Source organism: Sceloporus occidentalis, unplaced genomic scaffold (assembly GCF_023333645.1).
Source record: "Sceloporus occidentalis isolate IW3139 unplaced genomic scaffold, rSceOcc1.0.p SCAF_64, whole genome shotgun sequence".
NCBI lineage: Eukaryota > Metazoa > Chordata > Lepidosauria > Squamata > Phrynosomatidae > Sceloporus > Sceloporus occidentalis.
The window spans coordinates 5,650,964-5,675,070 of record NW_028317044.1 but is presented as its reverse complement, the minus strand read 5'-3'; the positions used below and the strand labels follow the sequence as shown (position 1 = coordinate 5,675,070).

At 44.1% G+C, this 24,107-nt stretch overlaps 1 protein-coding gene across 1 annotated transcript; it reads left to right on the top strand.

Annotated features, from left to right (window-relative positions):
* Window positions 1-10,545: 10,545 nt before the first annotated feature.
* On the top strand, window positions 10,546-19,676 carry LOC149287158 (uncharacterized). The gene is made up of 5 exons (XM_089493523.1): window positions 10,546-10,721; window positions 10,979-11,138; window positions 11,979-12,099; window positions 15,733-16,916; window positions 19,641-19,676. The coding sequence occupies exons 2-5, from the start codon at window positions 11,064-11,066 to the stop codon at window positions 19,674-19,676; spliced, it is 1,416 nt and encodes a 471-aa protein (XP_089349649.1). The 5' UTR covers window positions 10,546-10,721; window positions 10,979-11,063.
* Window positions 19,677-24,107: the final 4,431 nt, after the last annotated feature.

The following is a 24,107-nucleotide window of genomic DNA, read 5'->3' as shown; positions in this document are numbered from 1 at the left end:
GAGGCATGGGGCGGGTGCTTTCTGTATGCTCATGACATCCAGAGGTATCTGAGTGTCATCTAAAGAAGGCATCTCCCTCTGAATGAATGTCTTGAAGCAGTAATGGGCTGGATGAGGAAAAACAGATTGAAACTGAATTCAGATTAAACGGAGGTGTGTATTGTTGGAGGTCCTATTCTCGGTATGGAGGTCTGTTAACCGGTCCTGGATGGAGTCACACTTCCCCTAAAGGACTGTCTTTGCAGTTTAGGGGTGCTCTTGAATCCGTTGCTCCAGATGTCAGCTCAGATAGATAGGATGGCCAAGAGTGCCTGTTATCAGCTTTGGTTGATACGCCAACTGCGTCCCTTCTTGGAACCTGAAGCCCTAAACACTATGGTGCATGCGCTGGTAACCTCACGTCTTGACTTCTGTAATGTGCTCTACATAGGGCTACCCTTGTATTAAGTCCGGAAAGTTCAACTAATCCAAAATATGGCAGCCAGAGTGGTCACTGGAAGATCTAGATGTGACCATATAACACCTATACTAAACCATGCCCTATGAGGAACTACCCAGGGAGCTGGGTATGTTTAATCTGGAGAAGGGAAGGTTAAGAGGTGATATGATAGCCCTGTTTAACTATTTGATGGGGTGTCACATTGAGGAGGGAGCAAGCTTGTTTTCTGCTGCTCCAGAAAACAGGACTTGGAGCAGTGGATGGAAGCTCTAGGAATAGAGATTTCACCTCAACATTAGGAGGAACTTCCTGACAGTAAGGGCTGTTCGACAGTGGAACAAACTCCCTCGGAGGGTGATAGAGTCTCCTTCCTTAGAAGTCTTCAAACAGAGGCTGGATGGCCATCTGTCAGGGATGCTTTGATTGAGAGTTCCTGCATGGCGGGGTAGGACTGGATGGCCCTAGTGGTCTCTTCCAACTCTATGATTCCAGGATTCTATGATTCTGAGATCACAATGGGACAGCCTCAATGCTTCAGGTAAGGAGCACCAGCCTGAAATCAAAATGTGCAGACTCAATGCATGAGGGAAGGCGCATCAGCCTTAGGTCACAATGGGCCAGTCTCAATCCAGGTAAAGAGCACCTTAACTGATAATAGTCCCATTTCAATCTTTAAGGCAAGGAACTTTAGGCTGAGATCACAATGAGCCAGTCTCAGTTATTCAGGTAAGATGCATGAGCCAGAAGTCACAATGGGCCAGTCGCAGTCCTTCAGGTAAGGAGCATCAGACTGAGGTCACAATGGGCCAGTCTCAAAATGGCCGCTGGACCACAAAATGGCTGCCAGAACACAAAATGGCTGCCCCAGCCTCAGCTCTTTGCAGTTGGCAGTTTGAGGCCTTCAAGAAACCCATAATAGAGGATGTAACATCCCTAAAGTCAGAAGTGACCCCAAACAGGATTTCCCAGCCTTAAGAATACCCAAAAGTTTTCCTGATGCTCTAATATAGAGACTCCCTGAGATAGTCAGTATTTGCAAGCAAAGGAGGGCCAAGAGAGCCCTGGAGAGCCTTGCCTTGGGGTGGCTCTGGATCTCTGGTGCCGCAAGAAACTACAAATCCCAGGATTCCACAGGAAGGAGCCAGGAGAGTTAACACAGTTTCGAACTGGAATATTTCTCCAGTGCAGATACAGCCTGAGCTGGTTGTAAAAGGGTCGAAGCACCCAAGTCTGGTTTTTACCCTCTTAATCATGGTTTTACTTTCAAAAAGTAAGCTCTTTTTTCTGTCTAATCCTTACTTTTGTTGTTGTTTCTTTGTGTCTATATTTGTTTGTTTTATTCTTGGTAATGTGAGATGGTCTGCTTTGTCAACTTCCTTCATGAGTAAAAATCTCTTAGTAAGTAAGAAAACTGGGGAGGCTTTTAAAACCTCCCAAAGGAGCTGCTTTTGGCCTTTTTTCTAAGAGGGGGCAGTCTTCCTCTTAGAAGCCAAAGCCCAATGTTTGTGAAGAAGAAGAATAAGGCTTGTATTAATACTATCCTCCCCATTTCTGATCCCTTTTAAAACCCATGTTCCCCAGAAGGAGCAGAGCTGTGTAATATGAAAACCCTCTCTGAAAAGAGACACAAAAGACAACAAAGGGACACACTTCCTTCCTTTTGACCCAAGGAGCCTGGCTTCTTTATCACTCTAAAGCTTCAGGGAGAGAAAGAGAAGCCAATGGTCAGAGGAGGTTCTGGAACATTATTCCCCACAGTCACAAGCAGCACACAAAATGGCTGCCAGAAAACAAAATGGTTGCCAGAAAACAAAATGGCCACCAGAAAACAAAATGTCCACCAGAAAACAAAATGGCTGCCAGAATGCAAAATGTGAGTCTGGGGCAGGCAGGGGCAGGGTCTTCGAGCTGCTCTGCCCCCATTGGCCAGCCTCAAGAAGAGGCGGAGCTTCAGCTTCTCTATTTAGCTCTATGCGTGGAAGAGTGAGCGAGGAGAGGAGCAGAGTGTCCTAGAGAGAAAGAGAGAGACAGACAGACAGGGAGGGTCAGCAGAGAGACAAGGCCTGGAACCACTAGGCTTTACTGCTGCACTGAGGGCTGGCTGGGCCTGGCTTGGGTCTACTGCTGCTGATGCTTTCCTTTGGCCACTGCCACTAAGGTGGGGAGGAAGGAGGCCCAGCAGTCCTTCTAGGCATGGGCCACTCTCTCTGAAGGTGGGAGAGTGGGACTCCCCAAAAGGGAGTATAATGCTTTTAATGGTGGCTCTCATGCTGTAGTGATGATGATGATGATGATGATGATGATGATGATGATGATGATTGATGATGATATTATCAGGGCTGCGGGGCAGAGGATGGAGCTGCTGCCACACCTTAATCATCATTAATGCCACCTTCCTGGGCGTTCTTGATGTGCCCCACCGTAATGGCCATGGCTCTGTCTTATGGAACTCTAGGAATGTTCTTTTGGCTTGGCATTTTAAGTGTTGTTAAGGTTTGGAAATCCTGTTTGGGGTCCCTTCCAACTTTGGGGCCCTTTCATCCTCCATTATGGCTTCCCTGAAGGCCTCAAACTGACCACTGCCAAGCTCTGAGCCAGAGGCGGCCATTTTGTGTTCCGGAGGCCATTTTGTGTTCCGGAGGCCATTTTGTGTCCCGGCGGCCATTTTGTGTCCCTGAGGCCATTTTGTGTTCCGGAGGCCATTTTGTGTTCCGGAGGCCATTTTGTGTCCCGGAGGCCATTTTGTGTCCCGGAGGCCATTTTGTGTTCCGGAGGCCATTTTGTGTTCCGGAGGCCATTTTGTGCTGCTTGTGACTCAGTTGAGCAGAGGCCTCTCTTTCTCTCCTGAGGCTCCAGAGCCAGGAGGAGGCCAGGCTTTTGGGGCCAAAAGGAAGGAAGTGTGTCCCTTTGTGTGTCTTTTGTGTCTCTTTTCAGAGAGGGTTTTCATATTACACAGCTCTGCTCCTTCTGGGGAACATGGGTTTTAAAAGGGATCAGAAATGGGGAGGATAGTTTTAATACAAGCCTTATTATCATTATTCTTCACAAACATTGGGCTTTGACTACTATCCCTGTTTTTAATAACTGTTTCAATAACTGTCCAATAATTTTAAATAACTATCCAGTAATTTAATGGCATTTTGTTTTGGATGGGAGTGTTAGGGTTAGGGTTTGGCAGATCATGAAACATGTTTTTATTGTATTGTATGGATATTTTTATTGTAAGCTGCTAAAAGGTGGCCATTCTTGTGTAGTAATTGTCTTGTGATTAACTCCCACAACAGCCTTGTAAGGGAGGCTTCGTAGGCTCCTAGGGCTGGAAGGGAGCCCCAAGGGCCAAACAGTCAGCCCCATTCTGCCCTCCAAGTCCTCTGAAGAGATGGCCATCCAGCCAGAGACTCCTCCAATGCTCTTTGAGGCAGCGTCTCCCATAGATTTGCTCACAGGTCATGGAGGTCCACAGTCCCATGGGAACCAGTTCTTTCCACCCCACTTTGGGAAAGGAGACCCCCTCAGCCCCCTGGACTCACTCCTTCCACTCATTCCTAGAATGGCTGGGACTCAGAGGGGTTCCTAGGCATTGCCACCTTCTGCTCTCCATGGCCATTGGCACTGACCTTTCCCCATTGCCTTTCCTCCCTCAGCCCTGTGGACCTCCTCCTCCTTCGCACTCAGAGCAACCCTTCTCTACGGTTGAGGAGACAGCCTCTGACCCAGGGAAGCTCCGGCAATAAAGGACTGCAGGAGAGGGCTGCAGGAATCAGGGTCTTTGCAGTGAAGGTAGGCCTTTATTCCTGGAGCTGAAAGAGGACCTTTGTTTAAATGTTTCAGTCCAGGATTGTGTGGAAGGGTTGCAGTTGAGAGAGTGAGCCATGCTTTGCAGGTATAAAGCCCCAAATTCAGTCTCTGGCAGCATTGTCCTCCCAGAAGGTGGAAGTTGGATTTCCAGACCCCAGACGCACAGTGCGCCAGTGAGTCCTTTGTGTGGGGACTGTGTGTGTACATGTTGTTTACTAGAGCTTTGTGAGATATTTCTTTCACTGGGTTTATAAAATGAATTTCCATAGGTCTTCACATCTCAAAAATTAGCATAGTCCAGGATGCAGTCTTCCCTCATAAACCTATACAGAAGAAGCATAAATTAGATATCTAAAACAAAGGAGTTTTGAACCAGCAAACAAGCCAGGAAGATGGCTTGCCAATAAAATAAGGAAGTTGAAACAACGAAACACGATTACGGAAATAAATAAAGATTCGACATTAACATCTGGCCAAAATAAAATTAAGAAGGTCTTCCAAAAATTCTATGCTAAATTATGTAAAGGATCTCAAACGTCTAGAGCCAAAATAGAGGAGTTTTTGGGAAAAGCTAACTTAAAGCCACTTTCAGACCAACAAAGAACTATATTAAATGGACCGATGACAACAGCAGAAATCATGGAAGTAATAAGTAAAAGGGAAAAAAGGGAAAACACCAGGAATGATGGCTTCATCGCCAGTTATCATAAAGTATTTGAGGATCGACTGTTAACACCACTCAAATTAACGATAAATGCCATCAAAGGAAACCATTATCCTGAAACATGGAAACAAGCTAATATAACTTTGCGGTTAAAAGAAGATATAGATGCAACTGAGGTAAAGAGCTATAGGGTAATTTCCTTATTAAATATGGATTATAAATTATTTTCTATGATAGACTCAAAAAGGTTCTTAAAGACTGGATTCACAAGGACTAATCGGGATTTCTTCCTCACAGAGAAATCAGTGATAACACACGAAACACCTTAAATATAATTGAATATTTAGAAAGGCACAACGGAAAAAACCTTGCACTAATCTTTCTTGATTTAGAAAAGGCCTTCGATAACATAGGATGGGATATGTTTATTTGCGACACTTGAAAAAATCGAAATAGGAGCTTCTTATTTAAGATGGATAAAGGCAACGTATAAAGATCAAAGAGCCAAACTAATTGTTAACTATAAAGAAACAGAAGAATTTAAGATTTCTTTTTTTTTTTTAAGTTTATTGGTTAAAAGGCTCAAACACAAACATATACCTTCCAATACAATATATCACAATACATTCATACTGCTTTCTTCTTTCTTCTTTCTTCTTTCGTTTTCCTTCTATCTTTCTTCCACTTCTCATTCATCCTACATGACTTCCTACCTACCATCCCGTATCTATGTAGAATATTGACTATCCAATACAACTATTTAATCTTTGTACAATAACCTGACAAATCATAATATATAATACATATCCGATTATTATCCTGTTAGATCCTCTTGATAGAGGTCGACATCCATCTAACACCTATTCCCTAGATTTACCACTGCTATTTCCCCCCACAACTCTTCAAAATATGTTATAACCCTTTTCCGTTCTATTAGTACGCTTTCATCATATTCGTTTCTAATCATCTTCGTTAAGATATCCATTGACATACCATCATATAGCCTCAGTAACCAATCTTCCCTTGTTGGAATTTGCTTTTCTTTCCATTTCTGCGCCAAACAAATTCTTGCTAGCGATATCATGTAAAATAAAACTTTCTCGTCCTCCTTCTTTATGTCCTTATTCATCAGACCCAAAAGGTAAAGATCGGGATTCAAGGTAAGATTCGCACTTAAAATAGAATTAATTGTATTATTGATCATTCTCCAAAATCCTTTTACTAGTTTGCAGCCCCACCAACAGTGGAAAAAAGTGCCTTTTTCTTTTTGGCATTTCCAACATAAATCTTTGTTTGTCTTATATATTTTGGCTATTTTGTATGGGGAAAGATACCAAAAATAAAACATTTTATAAAAATTTTCTCTTATGTTTTGGGCAACCGTCAATCTGTTTACATCTTTCCATAACGTTTCCCATTGTGACATTTGTATAGGATGTCCCAGGCATTTGGCCCATTTAATCATTTGATCTTTGACTTCTTCGTCTTTCAATTCTATTTCTAAAAGTGCCACATAGAATTTCCTGACCAGTTTTTCGTTCTCTTTTAGTAAGATCCTAGGTAGATCCGAATATTTGTCTTCTTGGTCCATTTCAAAACCATACATTTTACCGTCCATTTTAAATCTCTCCACTAACTGTCTATACATGAACCAGTTGATACCCCATCCTTCTTTCTTTAGTTGTTCTCTAGATTTTAGCTTAATAACCTCCTCCTCCTTCATCCACACATCTTCCTATTTAAACCATTTTGTATCCCCTCTCGTTTCTTTCCTATGGAATGCTTCTAAGGGAGAGATCCACCCATAAATCTTAGGGATGATGTATCTTTTATATTTATCCCAAACCCTGATCAGGGGCTTTCTCACGCAGTGATTTAAAAAAGATTTATTTTGTTTTGCTTTTCCATATGCCAAGTACGCATGCCACCCCAAATTATTTCCTTCACTTTCTAATTCTAAGAGCTTTCTGTTTTCCAATGTTGCCCAGTCTTTTAACCACATCAGACAGCATGCCTCGAAGTACAGCTTAAGATTCGGCAAATTTAAGCCCCCTCTCTCTTTGGTATCCTGCAGACTTTTTAGTTTTATTCTCGGTTTCCTTCCTCTCCAAATAAAATTAGTTGTATCTTTATTCCAGGTAGTAAATATTTTATCTGTGGTTATTATAGGAATTGTCTGGAAAAGAAATATAATCCTTGGTAATATATTCATTTTTATTGTAGAAATCCTTCCTGTAATTGAGAGACCTAATCTGTTCCAACCTATCAGATCCTCCTTAATTTTACTCCAAACTTTCTTATAGTTGTTTTCAAACAGATCTGTCGTCTTTTTTGTAATTTGAATACCCAAATATTTTACTTTTTTGACAATGCTAATCCCTGAGATATTATGTAATAGTAGTTCTTCCTCTTTCTTCAGGTGTTTTGTCAGCAAGTTAGATTTACTTTGATTAATGTTACAGCCTGATATACTGCCAAACAGTTCTATTTCCTCCAGAATACTATTAATGCTGTCCATTGGGTCATCTACAATTATCGCCACATCGTCCGCAAAAGCTCTTATTTTGAAGTTGGATTTTCTAATTTTGATTCCTTGAATTTTTTCATTCCTTTTTATTCTTTTAATAAATAATTCTATAATGAGTAAAAACAAAATTGGGGACAAAGGGCATCCCTGGCGTGTGCCTCTATTTATTGAAATAAAATCTGAATTAACACCATTAATTTTGATTTGGGCTTTCTGGGAATTATAAATCTTCTCCATCCAAGTTGAAAAATTTTTGCCAATATTAATGTCTTGCATCAATTTTTGCAGCGTTTTCCAATTAACTGAGTCAAAAGCTTTTTCAAAATCTATAAACAATAACCCTAATTTTTTATCGTTATGTATTTCGTAAAATTCTAATGTGTCCAAAATAATTCTAATATTGTCTCTTATATGTCTATTTGGCATAAAGCCTCTCTGATCTTCTCCAATTAGGTCTGGTAAACATTTTTTCAATCTTTTAGCCAAAATTGATGCAAAAATTTTATAATCATTATTTAATAATGATATCGGTCTATAATTTCCTATGTCCAAAGGGTCCTTTCCTTCTTTGTGAATAACAACTATTTCTGCTTGTTTCCAAGAGCTAGGAATATCTCCAGTTAATGCCTCATTTATTACTTGTTGAAGAGGAGATGTTAGTTCTTCCATAAACGTTTTATAGAACATTGCTGTCAGTCCGTCATGACCTGGGGCTTTGTCAGTTTTTAGTTGGGAGATAGCCTCCCATACTTCCATTTTTGTAACAGGTTGATTCAGTTGTTGTCTCATATCCTCCGACAGGCTGTCTAACTGCAATTCCTTAACGTTTTTATCCCATAGCTCCTCGTCTACTTCTTTTTCTGAATACAGTTTCTCAAAGAAAAATTGAAATTCTTTTCTGATATCTTCTTGTTTGGTAATTATTGTCTCCTTTCTTTTGATTTTGTTTATAGCTTTTTTAGCTTTATCTTTTCTTAATTTATTTGCCAGCCATTTACCAGTTTTATTCGCATGCTCAAAGTATTTTTGTTTTGCCTGTTTTAATCTTTTCTCCAATTCAGATGTTGCTTCTATTTCTATCTGTTTTTTAATTAACTTTATCTCATTTTGGATAGCTTTACTTTTTGGATTATGTTTTAATTGTTCTTCTTTATCTTTTAAGATATTGTTCAGAATTATTCTTCCTTGCTTCTTGTTTTTTTGCCATATTATATTCTGCTGCGTGAGAAAACCTCTAATCACGGCCTTCCCTGCATCCCAAACCGTAGCTAAATTTACTTCGCCATTTTGGTTTTCTTCAAAGAAAAATCTAATCACCTCCTTCCCTTTGCTAACTATCTTCTTATCTCTTAACAATTCCTCGTTCAAGTACCATCTCGATTTTTTATCTGATTCTTTAAATGAGATTTTAATTGGATTATGGTCGGATATAACCCTGTTTAGTGTTTCCATACCATCCACATCCCTTACCAACGAGTTTGATACAAGACAAAAATCAGTTCTCGAAAGGGAATCGTGCCTGGGTGAAAAGAAAGTAAAACAGCTCTCATTGTTGTGGAGGAACCTCCATACATCTACCAGTGTTAAATTTTTTACCAAATCAAAAAAATTCTGTGGTAGTTTCCCTTGATTGTTTTTTATCTTGTTGCTTGATCTCCTGTCCAATTTTGGCTCTATAACTCCATTAAAATCCCCAATCATAATGGTGTGTTCATAGTCATATTCTAAGATTTTTTCCTGCAATTTTTTATAGAAAAGACCTTTATTTTCTTGTGGACTGTAAATTCCTATTAATAAGATTTTCTTTTCTTTCCAGCATATTTCTACTCCTACATAGTAACCATCTTTATCGTTAAATACTTCCTTTGAATCAATATGATTTTTAATGTACAGTACTACTCCTCTCTTACTTTTATCTAAAGAGGATACATATTCTTTCCCCATTTTTTGGTTTTGGAGTAGTCTAGTAAATTTCACCCATAAAAACGCAGATCAGTTTCACAATAACTATGAGACAGTAAGGAAGGAAATCAGAAAAGACCTAGAAAAATGGGGGAAATTACACTTATCTCTATTAGGAAAAATATCACTGATCCAAATGAGTTTCCTTCCTGAAATACTGCTTCTGCTTCAAGCGATACCCATCATCCAGAATGAAAAACCATTGACTCTATGGCAAAAGGAATAAAAAAAGAGCCAGGATAAAAACAAAACTACTTTGTGATGACAAAAGTAGAGGAGGGCTGGGTTTACCAAACTGAAAACTTTATGATGCTGCTTGTTGTTTAGTTTGGATTAGAGAATGGTTTATGTTAGAGAATGAACAATTGTTATGTCTGGAGGGTGAACATTTAAGATTTGGGTGGAATGGATCCCGAATTTACGGCAAAGAGAAAGTTCATAAAGAAAGCACAAATCATTTCGTAAGAAAAGCTCTGTTGAAGATCTGGGGGGAAAAGAAGTGTAGAATATGTCCAAAAATACCTTCATGGTGTTCGTCACATGAGGCTCTTTTTGGGAGGAACAGTATCCAGAAAACTCTATGGTTAAGATACAAGGATGTACTGAAAGAATCGCAAGGAAAACTAGAGATCAAACTTAAAGAATCTGGCCTAGATTTTTCAATGGTGTCTTTATCGTCGAATGAGGGAGAGGTTTAAAATAGATGTGAAATTAGAAGGAATACAAAATGAAAAGTGGGAATTGTGGAAGCCATGCTCCATGTTCATTCCATGCCTGATGAGAGTGTTGGAGAAGCATGCAGCTGTGTTTCTCTAGCCAGAAGCAAAAGGAAGGCATTCTCCTCTGAGGGCCACTGGGGAGGTCAGGAGGTTTCAGCAGATGATGCGCTCATGTCACATCTAGCGACAGGGACATAGCCAGGGTCCTCTCCAATTCCCATCCCCTGACCCCCCTCCACTCTCACAAGGCATGGAGTGTCAGGACCATGGTGAACAGGTCTGAGGAAATGACAGGCATGTGGCCACTAGGTGGAGCTGTTGTGGAAGTCATTGACAGCTCTAGTGGCAGCATTTAAACAGTGCATCATTGGAATGTTGATGCAACTGCCAACTGTCATTCTCAACTGTCACTGAGGAAGAGTCAGACAGTGTGAGCCTCAGAGTGGGTTGTTACTGGTGTGGATGGTGGGTGGTGTCGATGTATATAGTGTTGTACACAGTGGAACTTCTTATATGAATAAAAGCCTGATCTGAGAGAAGATTACAGTGTCTCTGCTCATTGAGAAAGCGACAGGTGTTTCTTCAGCTCACAAGCTACTGACTACAGTCAAGGTGGAGAATCTGGTGCCATATGTTATGTGCTGCGCAACATAGCAACGTCAAAAGCGTTTTAACATGGAGTATCTGTTGTGTAGGGGAGCTGCAGTGAATCCCTGCTAGGTCCAGAGGGCTTTGTTTGGTGAAGAGGGAGGAAGGGGATACCCACCTCTGCATTGGCCCAAAGGCATATGTCACCTCCGTATCTCACTAGCAGCATGATGTTCTCTGTGTCTTGACAAATCAAGCCTAACCCTAGTCTCTTTTCTCAGGAACTTCATCTCAGTCTCCTTCCACACAGCCTTGGGCCATATTTTGCTGAAAGAGACACAGGTGCAGGGCCACCAGGACAACCTAATGGCCAACACAGAGGCCAAGCAGAGGGAGTTGGGCTCCAAGAGAAAGAGGCTGTCGAAGTACAACAACTCTTTGGTGAGTTGACATCCTGACTATTAGTTTCCTTTGTGTCACTGCTGGGGCTGTTCATGAAAGCGAGCGGAGAACAGATTGTTCCAATTTGGCAGAGAAAGTCCTGGTTAATCCTCTGTCACCCCACTTTTTCAGGGGCTTTCAAAAATGTCCCGGTTTCTATCTCCTCCTACCACTTTGCCCCTTCTCCTCAGCTGCCTTGGGTTGCTGCAAAGTGACTTCCAAGGAGTTTGCACCCCATCAACTCAAAAATGGGGACAGGAGAGGAGATAAGTTGCAAGGGTCTTCCCTTGCCAGGAGGCTGAAGCAAAAGCAAACTGCTGTGCCCTTCCTAGCTTGTGTGATCTTCCTCCTAAACAACCTTGGCCATCCTCAGCACCTTCTGGTGTTGCTTGTCCACATGTGCCTTGCTTTTCCTGTCTGTGAAATGTTGGGGATATGGGAGACCATCTCTGGATCTAAATTGGGGGTGGCCCAGTGGCCTTCAAGTCCAGAATGCTCCCCAGAACTGTTTTTTAAAATGACATTTGCCTCTGAAATGTGGTAAGAAATGGCTAAATGCACCATAATTCTTTTGTGGCTAAATGTACTCTATGTGTTGGGATAGTCAGTATCCTAATCCATCCTCAATATCCCAGCCATGGCCTAAATTATATTGTTTATTACATTGTATGTTATATTGAAAGGATTCAAGACAAACTGATCTGAAAGGCAGTAGCTTTGTGCTTGCTAACAGAATTTAAAGTTTATTTCTGAAGTGATGAAATAACATTTGGGAAGCACCATGTGCTTTCCTCCCCTTTTCTTAGTCACTCTCTGGATGAGGGCTATTTTCTATTTCAGGTGACCTTTGCCGATGTGGCAGTATATTTCTCCAAGGATGAATGGAATCTGTTGACGGTGAAACAGAAACTTTTGTACAATTCTGTAATGATGGACAATTATGAAAATGTGGCTTCTGTAGGTAAGGAACCTGAATCCATGGCTCTTTCTATAAAGACTGAGGGTCCTTTCATACTATATTATCATGTTGCTATGGTTCCACTAGAATTATAGAGTCATAGAGTTGGAATAGACCACAAGGGCCATCCAGTTCAACCCCCTTCTGCCATGCAGGAATACACATTCAAATCACGCCCAAGAGATGGCCATCCAGTCTCTCTTTAAAGACCTCCAAAGAAGAAGACTCCACCAAACTCTAAGGGAGTATATTCCACTGTCAAAGTGCTCTTACTGTCACAAAGTTCCTCCTAATGTTTAGGTGGAACCTCTTTCCTTGTGTCTGGCATCCATTGCGGTGTCTCCTTTTCTCTGTTGCAGCAAAAGCAAGCCTGTTCTTTGCGCAACAGGACACCCTTTCAAATGTTTAAACATGGAGATCATATCCACTCTTTATCTTCTTTTCTCCAGGCTAAACATAACCAGCTCTCTAAGCTGCTCCTCATAGAGCTTGATGGTTTCCAGACCCTTCACCACTTTGGTGGCACTCCTTTGGACATGCCCCAATTTGTGAACATCCTTTTTGAATTGTGGGGCCCAGATTTGGACACAGGATTAGTCCAAATGAGCCCTGACCAAAGCAGAATAGAGTGGCACTATTACTTCTCTTGATCTAGAAACTATTCTTGTATAGAGGCAGCCTAGAATCACACTGGCCTTTGTAGCTGCCTCATCACACTGTTGGCCCATGTTCAACTTGCGGTCTACTAGGAGTCCTAGATCCCTTTCAAGCCTAGATTAATTGTGATAGCAACATCCTGTAGAATATTTGAATCTGTAGTTCAGTGAGGCACTATTGCTCTCCAGGCTCTAAGGATTCTAATAACCCCATCCTAAACTGCCAATGCTAGGTTTTTATGGGAAGAAGCTATGGAGATTAATGCTTTTCTCACCCAAATGGTACTCAGCACATCCCTGATCAAGTTTCCTACCTCTTTTGGCCCCTCTTCCATCCTTTTAAGGCTCTGGAGAGTCTTCTTAGGGGAACGCCCCCCTTGGGCCTGCAATGGTTCAGAGAGGGCCCAACAGTGGCAAAATGGCCTCCACTTCCCCAAAGGGATGTTTTGGGATGTTGAGGGGCAAAATATTATTTCATCTCCCACCCCCCCACCCCCCGGCAATACAATTTGAGGTTGCCCCTGAGATCTCCTCCAACCCCATCAGTAGTCCATGCCTGTCTTATAGATGTTTTAAGGCTGTTTTAAGGCTGCTCCCTGGCACTTCACTCTCACCAAAATTGGAGTCCAGGTCCCAGCCCCCTTGCTCTGCCTTTGCCAATGAATTATTTGTATATTGATTATCCTGCCTTTCTCAACAAATGGGCCTAAAAGGGATGTCATACTGAGGAGGGAGCTGACTTGTTTTCATCTGCTCCAGAGACTAGGACCCAGAGCAGTGGATGCAAGCTACAGGAAAAGAGATTCCAACTCAACATTTGAAAAAACCTCTTGAGAGTAAGGGCTGTTCGACAGTGGAACACACTCCTTCCTCGGAGTGTAGTGGAGTCTCCTTCCTTGGAGGTCTTTAAACAGAGGCTGGATGGTCTGGGATGCTTCAATTGAGAGTTCCTGCATGGCAGGCGGTTGGACTGGATGGCCCTTGCGGTTTCTTCCAGCTCTATGACTCTATGATCCCTTTTATGCATCACACTCTGTGGGTTTGTGTCTGTAACAGAGAGACGGAGGGAAAGTGAAAAATAGAAAGGCAGGGAAGAGAGGCTGAAAATGAGATGCTGAGCAGTGCAGATGGGCAAGAGGGAAGATTGGAGAGCGGAGGGATAAAGGGAAGGGGATCTGGCAGATGGGAGCCAGGAGGGGAAGGCTGGAGCAAAGCCAGGATCTCCTAGCTCTGTGCGGAGAGGAAGGGACCTCTGGGAAGGGCCAGGAGAGGGGCCTTGGGGATTGGGAGGCAGCCACCAACCTGACAGATTTTAAGAACCGAACTGGTGAGAACCGGCCTTGTCCTTGTTTTCGAACATATTAAGGGGTTCCATTTAGAAATTATTAGCAATGTTTATGAAGAGAGGAAAGGTCAACACAAAAATGCCTTTTTGTCTAATGTTTCTTTTCCAACCTGAGCTTGCTTAGCTCCATGGGTGATTCCAGAGGCCCTTTGTTACCCGAAATGCTGGAGTCTGGGGAGGACACTCCCAAGTGCTATGCTTTCAGGGGAATTTCATACTTAGCTCAAAGGAGAGATTGGGGCAACAGTGGCCTCGGGACTCATCCCATTCCTGATCTCCCCCCCCCCCCCCGGTGTTAGGGGGATCCCATCTATTCTCGAGCCCTATATAAATGAATGGGGCTCCACACAGGTGCCATTAACCCTTATGGGGCATGCCGCCCCTTTTCCCAGTGTTGCTTTTAGTGTGTGCTGAAATCCACGTAAGGCGTGCCCGCGTATGACGCAGGTGCACTATACACGCATGCACACACATATAGGTGTCCACACAAACACACAAGAACTAGGTAACAAAGGTAGGAGTGGTGAATAGATGTTAGGCTTTGCTAATGGTAATACATAACCTAGACGGAACTTGATTCCAATTGCTGAGGGTCCACAATGGGGAGAGAAGTCAGTAACTCCCATGGCAAGTGGATCTGGCGAGTGTAGTGAGGCGTTTAGCAATGTAAACCAACAGAGTGTCTGTCTGCAACTGGACTGCAATATTTATACTGAAATGGTTGCTAGTGGGCAGAACCCGAGTTTTCTATAAGGTTTAAATCGTTTTAGAAAGTTTCCTGGGTGGGGAAAATATGGTCCAAAATCAAATTGAATGCAATGGGTGCTTGGTGCAAATACCTCAGACATAAGGGATTACCACACCGATCCTCAGGTCCTTGTTGGCTCTGAATTCCAGTCCCGTTCACAAGCCAATGTACAGCGCAATGTGAGCATGATGCTCCCAGATGCAGCTCAACAATAACATAGCACAGTATGGAAACAACGTTCCAGATACAGGTATTGGCAATGCACTGGCCACATTTCACACTTAAAAATAAGTCACAGACACAGTTGATTTCATCCGAGTCTTTGGAAGTTCTCTATCTTGAGTTGCAATATAATCAAAATATTTGCAAGCTCTCCTCTCTGACTTCCATCATGTTCACCATCTCTTCTATACACAACTCCAATCCAATCCTATCCACAGCAATCCACATGTGTCCTGTATTGTGTATTGGTTGTGATCCATCTCCTGGTGCCACACAGCATGAAGCGTCCTCTGCAGTTGGCTTGCATCACGCCATGTGCTCAGACTCAGGACTCTCTGGCCGTCTCACAGGATATGATGCCACTTTTCAATCAAAATATTTTACACATGTTTAAAGGAATCTTTTTTCAACAGTCTGTATGACTATCTGCTTCAACTGATTACCTCAAGGTAGTTCCCCCACAATCTCTTCTTTGCCAGCTCCTGTGGATAAGGATATAATCGTTTCATGGATTTGGGGCATCTGCAACAGGGTCCTGCTCAGGTCACCCACCCCAACTTTATTAATTTAATATCAAATAGGGAGGTGTGAACGTAGGGCTAAATCTTGGGCTAACACTCTCGTCTCTTAACTCTGATATTCAGTATTATTTTCCTTCTTTACAGAAGAACTTGTCAGTCATGAAAGCGTCCACACATCAGAGAAGCCATACAACTGCCAGCATTGTGGGAAACATTTTGCATACAAGTCGATCCTTCTCATGCATCGGAGAGTCCACACGGGAGAGAAGCCATACAAATGCCAGCATTGTGGGAAATGTTTTTGTTTGAAGTCAGTCCTAGTGGCACATCAGAGAGTCCACACAGGAGAGAAGCCATACAAATGCCAGCATTGTGGGAAATGTTTTTCTTGGCAGTCAAACCTACTGACACACAAAAGAATCCACACAGGAGAGAAGCCATACAAATGCCAGCAGTGTGGGAAATGTTTTTCTTTGAAGGGAGACTTAGCGAGACACCAGAGAGTCCACACGGGAGAGAAGCCATACAAATGCCAACACTGTGGGAAATGTTTTTGTTTGAAGTCAGTCCTAGTGGCACACCAGAGAGTCCACACAGGAGAGAAGCCATACAAATGCCAGCAGTGTGGGAAATGTTTTTCTTTGAAGGGAGACTTAGCGAGACATCAGAGAGTCCACACGGGAGAGAAGCCATACAAATGCCAGCATTGTGGAACATGTTTTTCTCGGCAGTCAAACCTACTGACACACCAGAGAGTCCACACAAGAGAGAAGCCATACAAATGCCAGCATTGTGGGAAATGTTTTTATTTGAAGGGAGCCTTAGTGAGACATCAGAGAGTCCACACGGGAGAGAAGCCATACAAATGCCAGCATTGTGGAACATGTTTTTCTCGGCAGTCAAACCTACTGACACACCAGAGAGTCCACACAAGAGAGAAGCCATACAAATGCCAGCAGTGTGGGAAATGCTTTTCTCGGAGGTCAGGCCTATTCAGTCACCAGAGAGGCAGCACAGGAGAGAAGCCATCCAAATGCCAGCATTGTGGGAAATGTTTTTGTTTGAAGTCAGTCCTAGTGAGACATCAGAGAATCCACACAGGAGAGAAGCCATACAAATGCCAGCATTGTGGGAAATGTTTTTGTTTGAAGTCAGTCCTAGTGAGACATCAGAGAATCCACACAGGAGAGAAGCCATACAAATGCCAACACTGTGGGAAATGTTTTTATTTGAAGTCAGTCCTAGTGGCACATCAGAGAATCCACACAGGAGAGAAGCCATACAAATGCCAGCATTGTGGGAAATGTTTTTGTTTGAAGTCAGTCCTAGTGAGACATCAGAGAATCCACACCGGAGAGAAGCCATACAAATGCCAGCATTGTGGGAAATGTTTTTATTGTAAGTCAAACCTATTGTCACACCAGCGAATCCACACGGGAGAGAAGCCATACAAATGCCAGCAGTGAGGAAAATGCTTTTCTCGGAGGTCAGGCCTATTCAGTCACCAGAGAGGCAGCACAGGAGAGAAGCCACACAAACCCAAGAAGTGAATGAACATTATTTTTGTAAAGGTGGAATACAAAAATATTTTTTCCATCTAGCGGTGCTAAAAAGCCCATATGAATTTATTTGCACAGTTTCTCTGTCCATATGTCTGTTTATGTTTTAAAGTTATGTTTAGTAAAGTTTAGGTTTTAATTGCTACTCGTATAGATAATTGCTTTGGGTTATAAATTTGGCGGGGGATTATGGGTCGTGGTTTAGGTTAGTTAGATGGGGGGCTGGGGTTTGTTGCGGCTGGCTAGAATAGCAATGATAGCATTGGGAATTTGTGGGATGTTGGCTGAAGAAAGTTGGGGACCTGTAGTAACAGAAAGGGATCCAGTTTCTTCGAATGTCTGGGGCAGGGAGAGATTGTGCGTGTGAGAGGGATGGCAAAGTGGGGGATAGATGGTGGGAATTGTAGGTGGGGGCTAGGTTTGGTAGAAGGTGGAGTTTTAGGTTTGGGGGTTTCAATATATTCTTTGGCTTGGGGAGGGCAGTTTTAGCTTAAACACTCAATTTCTGACTATGTGTTTTAATAAAGTTCTTTGCTATTTCAACAGACTGGACTCTTTGATGCGCAGAAGTTGTGAATTTTCACAAAACGGACCCTTTCTTCTCTCCTCATTCCTCAGCTCCATTCCCAGCCATAAGAACAGCAAAGGCAAACACACACACGAGATACGAGCCGACTTGGATGCCAGCATAATATAATAAGAAAAGATGTATTTCTAGCCCGCTCTATGAAGGAGAATCTGTGCTGGTTTCAACAATAAAATACATCGAGGTTACAATAAAATCCAAAAGAAATCAATCCCCCCCGATCCCAGTATTAAAACTGGATTAAACAATGAGAGTATAAATGTTGGGAGAAAATGCAGAGGTGAACTAGAGCAATCTTGGAAGCTTGTGAGTAGATAGACAAACTGGCAGACTGGAGCTTTGCCAGGAAACACAACTGCTAGATTAAAGCACCGTAGGCTGGCTTTTCTCCAAGAGGCACTGTTTATTTTTGGTTGCAAAACATACACGAGAGCTAGACCAACCCCATCCACCAATTACAAAACCCACACTGTACAATGATGATCTGAGCTTATATACACTTTTGCCATGTGGCAATCTAGCTCAACCCCTTCCTGTACAATTTCCTGTGTTACCTGGATTACTGTCCATCATTCCAGATGTCACCGCATATTTACACAAGTGCTATGTGCTGCTCTCTGGCACACTCCGCCACAATCTTGGACAATCCCCTGCTGTCTGGAGCCACAGCTGCAACCAATTCCTGGTTAAGAGCAGCGAGTGTCCATTAGCTTCTCTGCCACATCTGAACATTTTCAATGCTGCTCCATACCTCAACAATAAAAACAGTAAAGACATTCCAGTGACTCTGTGAATAAGATCATACTGGATCATTGTGAATCTGTGAGTACTGAGGATGGGGACAAGCTCCTTGGAAGTGTGAAGAAGACAACTTGCCCTCTCAACCCTTGCCTTTCATGGCTGGTCATCCAAGGAGGAGATGCTTTGAGGACTCACCTGAGATAGATCATAGATGCATCTCTTAGGGAGGGCTATTTTCCATCTTGCTTAAAAGAAGCAGTGATACGGCTGCTTCTGAAAAAGCCCTCCCCAGATCCCTTGGACATGAAGAATTACAGAGCGGTCTCCCGTCTTCCATTTCTCTTCAACTCCAAACAGTCTTGGATGAAACAGATTACCTAGATCCATTTCAACCTGGCTTCAGGATGGGATACAGAGTCAAGATTGCTATGGTTACCTTAGATGATCTCCGCTTGAGTATCGACAGGGGAAGTGTGACCCTGTTGATGCTTTTGGGCCTCTCAGTGGCTTTTGATACTATTGACCATGGCATCCTTCTGGAACTCCTGAGGGAATTGGGGATCGGGGGCACTGCATTGCAATGCTTCCGGTCCTATTTCTCCAGCAGATTCCAGATGGAGATGCTTGGGGACAGTTGCTCCTCTATGAGGGATCTTAAATGCAGCGTTCTCCAGGGTGCCATCCTATCCCCAATGCTAGTCAACATCTACATCAAACCTCCAAGAGAGCTCATCCGGACGCATGGGAAGGGTGCTATCTGTATGCTCATGACATCCAGAGGTATCTTAGTGTCAACTAAAGAAGGCATCTCCCTCTGAATGAATGTCTTGAAGCAGTAATGGGCTGGATGAGGAAAAACAGATTGAAACTGAATTCAGATTAAACGGAGGTGTGTATTGTTGGAGGTCCTATTCTCGGTATGGAGGTCTGTTAACCGGTCCTGGATGCAGTCACACTTCCCCTAAAGGACTGTGTTTGCAGTTTAGGGGTGCTCTTGAATCCGTTGCTCCAGATGTCAGCTCAGATAGATAGGATGGCCAAGAGTGCCTGTTATCAGCTTTGGTTGATACGCCAACTGCGTCCCTTCTTGGAACCTGAAGACCTAAACACTATGGTGCATGCGCTGGTAACCTCACGTCTTGACTTCTGTAATGTGCTCTACATAGGGCTACCCTTGTATTAAGTCCGGAAAGTTCAACTAATCCAAAATATGGCAGCCAGAGTGGTCACTGGAAGATCTAGATGTGACCATATAACACCTATACTAAACCATGCCCTATGAGGAACTACCCAGGGAGCTGGGTATGTTTAATCTGGAGAAGGGAAGGTTAAGAGGTGATATGATAGCCATGTTTAACTATTTGAAGGGGTGTCACATTGAGGAGGGAGCAAGCTTGTTTTCTGCTGCTCCAGAAAACAGGACTTGGAGCAGTGGATGGAAGCTCTAGGAATAGAGATTCCACCTCAACATTAGGAGGAACTTCCTGACAGTAAGGGCTGTTCGACAGTGGAACAAACTCCCTCGGAGGGTGATAGAGTCTCCTTCCTTAGAAGTCTTCAAACAGAGGCTGGATGGCCATCTGTCAGGGATGCTTTGATTGAGAGTTCCTGCATGGCGGGGGTAGGACTGGATGGCCCTAGTGGTCTCTTCCAACTCTATGATTCCAGGATTCTATAATTCTGAGATCACAATGGGACAGCCTCAATGCTTCAGGTAAGGAGCACCAGCCTGAAATCAAAATGTGCAGACTCAATGCATGAGGAAAGGAGCATCAGCCTTAGGTCAGAATGGGCCATTCTCAATCCAGGTAAAGAGCACCGTAACTGATAATAGTCCCATTTCAATCTTTAAGGCAAGGAACTTTAGGCTGAGATCACAATGAGCCAGTCTCAGTTATTCAGGTAAGATGCATGAGCCAGAAGTCACAATGGGCCAGTCGCAATCCTTCAGGTAAGGAGCATCAGACTGAGGTCACAATGGGCCAGTCTCAAAATGGCCGCTGGACCACAAAATGGCTGCCAGAACACAAAATGGCTGCCCCAGCCTCAGCTCTTTGCAGTTGGCAGTTTGAGGCCTTCAAGAAACCCATAATAGAGGATGTAACATCCCTAAAGTCAGAAGTGACCCCAAACAGGATTTCCCAGCCTTAAGAATACCCAAAAGTTTTCCTGATGCTCTAATATAGAGACTCCCTGAGATAGTCAGTATTCGCAAGCAAAGGAGGGCCAAGAGAGCCCTGGAGAGCCTTGCCTTGGGGTGGCTCTGGATCTCTGGTGCCGCAAGAAACTACAAATCCCAGGATTCCACAGGAAGGAGCCAGGAGAGTTAACACAGTTTCGAACTGGAATATTTCTGCAGTGCAGATACAGCCTGAGCTGGTTGTAAAAGGGTCGAAGCACCCAATTCTGGTTTTTACCCTCTAAATCATGGTTTTACTTTCAAAAAATAAGCTCTTTTTTCTGTCTAATCCTTACTTTTGTTGTTGTTTCTTTGTGTCTATATTTGTTTGTTTTATTCTTGGTAATGTGAGATGGTCTGCTTTGTCAACTTCCTTCATGAGTAAAAATCTCTTAGTAAGTAAGAAAACTGGGGAGGCTTTTAAAACCTCCCAAAGGAGCTGCTTTTGGCCTTTTTTCTAAGAGGGGGCAGTCTTCCTCTTAGAAGCCAAAGCCCAATGTTTGTGAAGAAGAAGAATCAGGCTTGTATTAAAACTATCCTCCCCATTTCTGATCCCTTTTAAAACCCATGTTCCCCAGAAGGAGCAGAGCTGTGTAATATGAAAACCCTCTCTGAAAAGAGACACAAAAGACAACAAAGGGACACACTTCCTTCCTTTTGACCCAAGGAGCCTGGTTTCTTTATCACTCTAAAGCTTCAGGGAGAGAAAGAGAAGCCAATGGTCAGAGGAGGTTCTGGAACATTATTCCCCACAGTCACAAGCAGCACACAAAATGGCTGCCAGAAAACAAAATGGCTGCCAGAAAACAAAATGGCCACCAGAAAACAAAATGGCCACCAGAAAACAAAATGGCCGCCGGAATGCAAAATGTGAGTCTGGGGCAGGCAGGGGCAGGGTCTTCTAGCTGCTCTGCCCCCATTGGCCAGCCTCGAGAAGAGGCGGAGCTTCAGCTTCTCTATTTAGCTCTATGCGTGGAAGAGTGAGCGAGGAGAGGAGCAGAGTGTCCTAGAGAGAAAGAGAGAGACAGACAGACAGACAGGGTCAGCAGAGAGACAAGGCCTGGAACCACTAGGCTTCACTGCTGCACTGAGGGCTGGCTGGGCCTGGCTTGGGTCTACTGCTGCTGATGCTTTCCTTTGGCCACTGCCACTAAGGTGGGGAGGAAGGAGGCCCAGCAGTCCTTCTAGGCATGGGCCACTCTCTCTGAAGGTGGGAGAGTGGGACTCCCCAAAAGGGATTTTAATGCTTTTAATGGTGGCTCTCATGCTGTAGTGATGATGATGATGATGATGATGATGATGATGATGATGATGATTGATGATGATATTATCAGGGCTGCGGGGCAGAGGATGGAGCTGCTGCCACACCTTAATCATCATTAATGCCACCTTCCTGGGCGTTCTTGATGTGCCCCACCGTAATGGCCATGGCTCTGTCTTATGGAACTCTAGGAATGTTCTTTTGGCTTGGCATTTTAAGTGTTGTTAAGGTTTGGAAATCCTGTTTGGGGTCCCTTCCGACTTTGGGGCCCTTTCATCCTCCATTATGGCTTCCCTGAAGGCCTCAAACTGACCACTGCCAAGCACTGAGCCAGAGGCGGCCATTTTGTGTCCCGGCGGCCATTTTGTGTTCCGGAGGCCATTTTGTGTTCTGGAGGCCATTTTGTGCTTCTTGTGATTGTGGGGAATAAGGTTCCGGAACCTTCTCTGAGGCCTCAGTTGAACAGAGGTATCTCTTTCTCTCCTGAGGCTCCAGAGTGAGAATGAGGCCAGGCTCCTTGGGCCAAAAGGAAGAAAGTGTGTCTTTTTGTGCCTCTGGCCCTCCATTTTGGGGCGAAGGAAGGAAGGAGGGAAGGGAGGGAGAGGGAAGGAAGGGAGGGAGGAAGGAAGGAAGGAAGGAAGGGAGGGAGGGAGGGAGGGAGGGAGGGAGGGAGAAGGAAGGGAGGGAGGAAGGAAGGAAGGGAGGGAGAAGGAAGGAAGGCAGGGAGGGAGGGAGGGAGGGAGGAAGGAAGGAAGGGAGGAAGGAGGGAGGGAGGAAGGAAGGAAGGGAGGGAGAAGGAAGGAAGGGAGGGAGGGAGGGAGGGAGGGAGGGAGGGAGGAAGGAAGGAAGGGAGGGAGGGAGGGAGAAGGAAGGAAGGGAGGGAGGGAGGGAGGGAGGGAGGGAGAATGGAAGGAAGGAAGGGAGGGAGGGAGGGAGGGAGGGAGGGAGGGGCCTGTGGGGGTCTGAGGAAGGCTAGGCAGGGACTCAGGTCCAGTGGGGAGGCTGGGCTTTGGGGGATGGGAGAGAGAGGTGGGAAAGAGACCCTCCCTTTTTGCCCTAGCTGGGGAGGGTCCCACTGGTCCTTGCCTCCCTCTTTGGGAAAGGAGACCCCCTCAGCCCCCTGGACTCACTCCTGCCACTCATTCCTAGAATGGCTGGGACTCAGGGGGGTTCCTAGGCATTGCCACCTTCTGCTCTCCATGGCCATTGGCACTGACCTTTCCCCATTGCCTTTCCTCCCTCAGCCCTGTGGACCTACTCCTCCTTCGCACTCAGAGCAACCCTTCTCTACGGTTGAGGAGACAGCCTCTGACCCAGGGAAGCTCCGGCAATAAAGGACTGCAGGAGAGGGCTGCAGGAATCAGGGTCTTTGCAGTGAAGGTAGGCCTTTATTCCTGGAGCTGAAAGAGGACCTTTGTTTAAATGTTTCAGTCCAGGATTGTGTGGAAGGGTTGCAGTTGAGAGAGTGAGCCATGCTTTGCAGGTATAAAGCCCCAAATGCAGTCTCTGGCAGCATTGATCTCCCAGAAGGTGGAAGTTGGATTTCCAGACCCCAGACGCACAGTGCGCCAGTGAGTCCTTTGTGTGGGGACTGTGTGTGTACATGTTGTTTACTACAGCTTTGTGAGATATTTGTTTCACTGGGTTTATAAAATGAATTTCCATAGGTCTTCACATCTCAAAAATTAGCATAGTCCAGGATGCAGTCTTCCCTCATAAACCTATACAGAAGCAGCAATGGAAATCTAGAATAAATTAGATATCTAAAACAAAGGTGTTTTGAACCAGCAAACAAGCCAGGAAGATGGCTTGCCAATAAAATAAGAAAGTTGAAACAACGAAAGACGATTACGGAAATAAAGAAAGATTCGACATTAACATCTGGCCTGTGAGAGAGGCATTTCTTAAGGCCTGCTTGCAGGTAAAAGCCTCAGACCACCACCGGACTCTGCTGCTCAGCTGTGAGGGGGCTGTGCCTGTGAGAGAGGCATTTCTTAAGGCCTGCTTGCAGGTAAAAGCCTCAGACCACCACCGGACTCTGCTGCTCAGCTGTGAGGGGGCTGTGCCTGTGAGAGAGGCATTTCTTAAGGCCTGCTTGCAGGTAAAAACCTTGTTAAGGTTTGGAAATCCTGTTTGGGGTCCCTTCCGACTTTGGGGCCCTTTCATCCTCCATTATGGCTTCCCTGAAGGCCT

Bases quoted from the DNA above. Each gene is read 5' to 3' on its own strand.
- LOC149287158 (XM_089493523.1), top strand. From the start codon at position 11,064: ATGGCCAACACAGAGGCCAAGCAGAGGGAGTTGGGCTCCAAGAGAAAG. The intron at 12,100-15,732 runs GTAAGGAACCTG...CCTTCTTTACAG, and splicing joins TGAAAATGTGGCTTCTGTAG to AAGAACTTGTCAGTCATGAA. The intron at 16,917-19,640 runs GTGAGACATCAG...TGCTCTACATAG, and splicing joins TTTGTTTGAAGTCAGTCCTA to GGCTACCCTTGTATTAAGTC.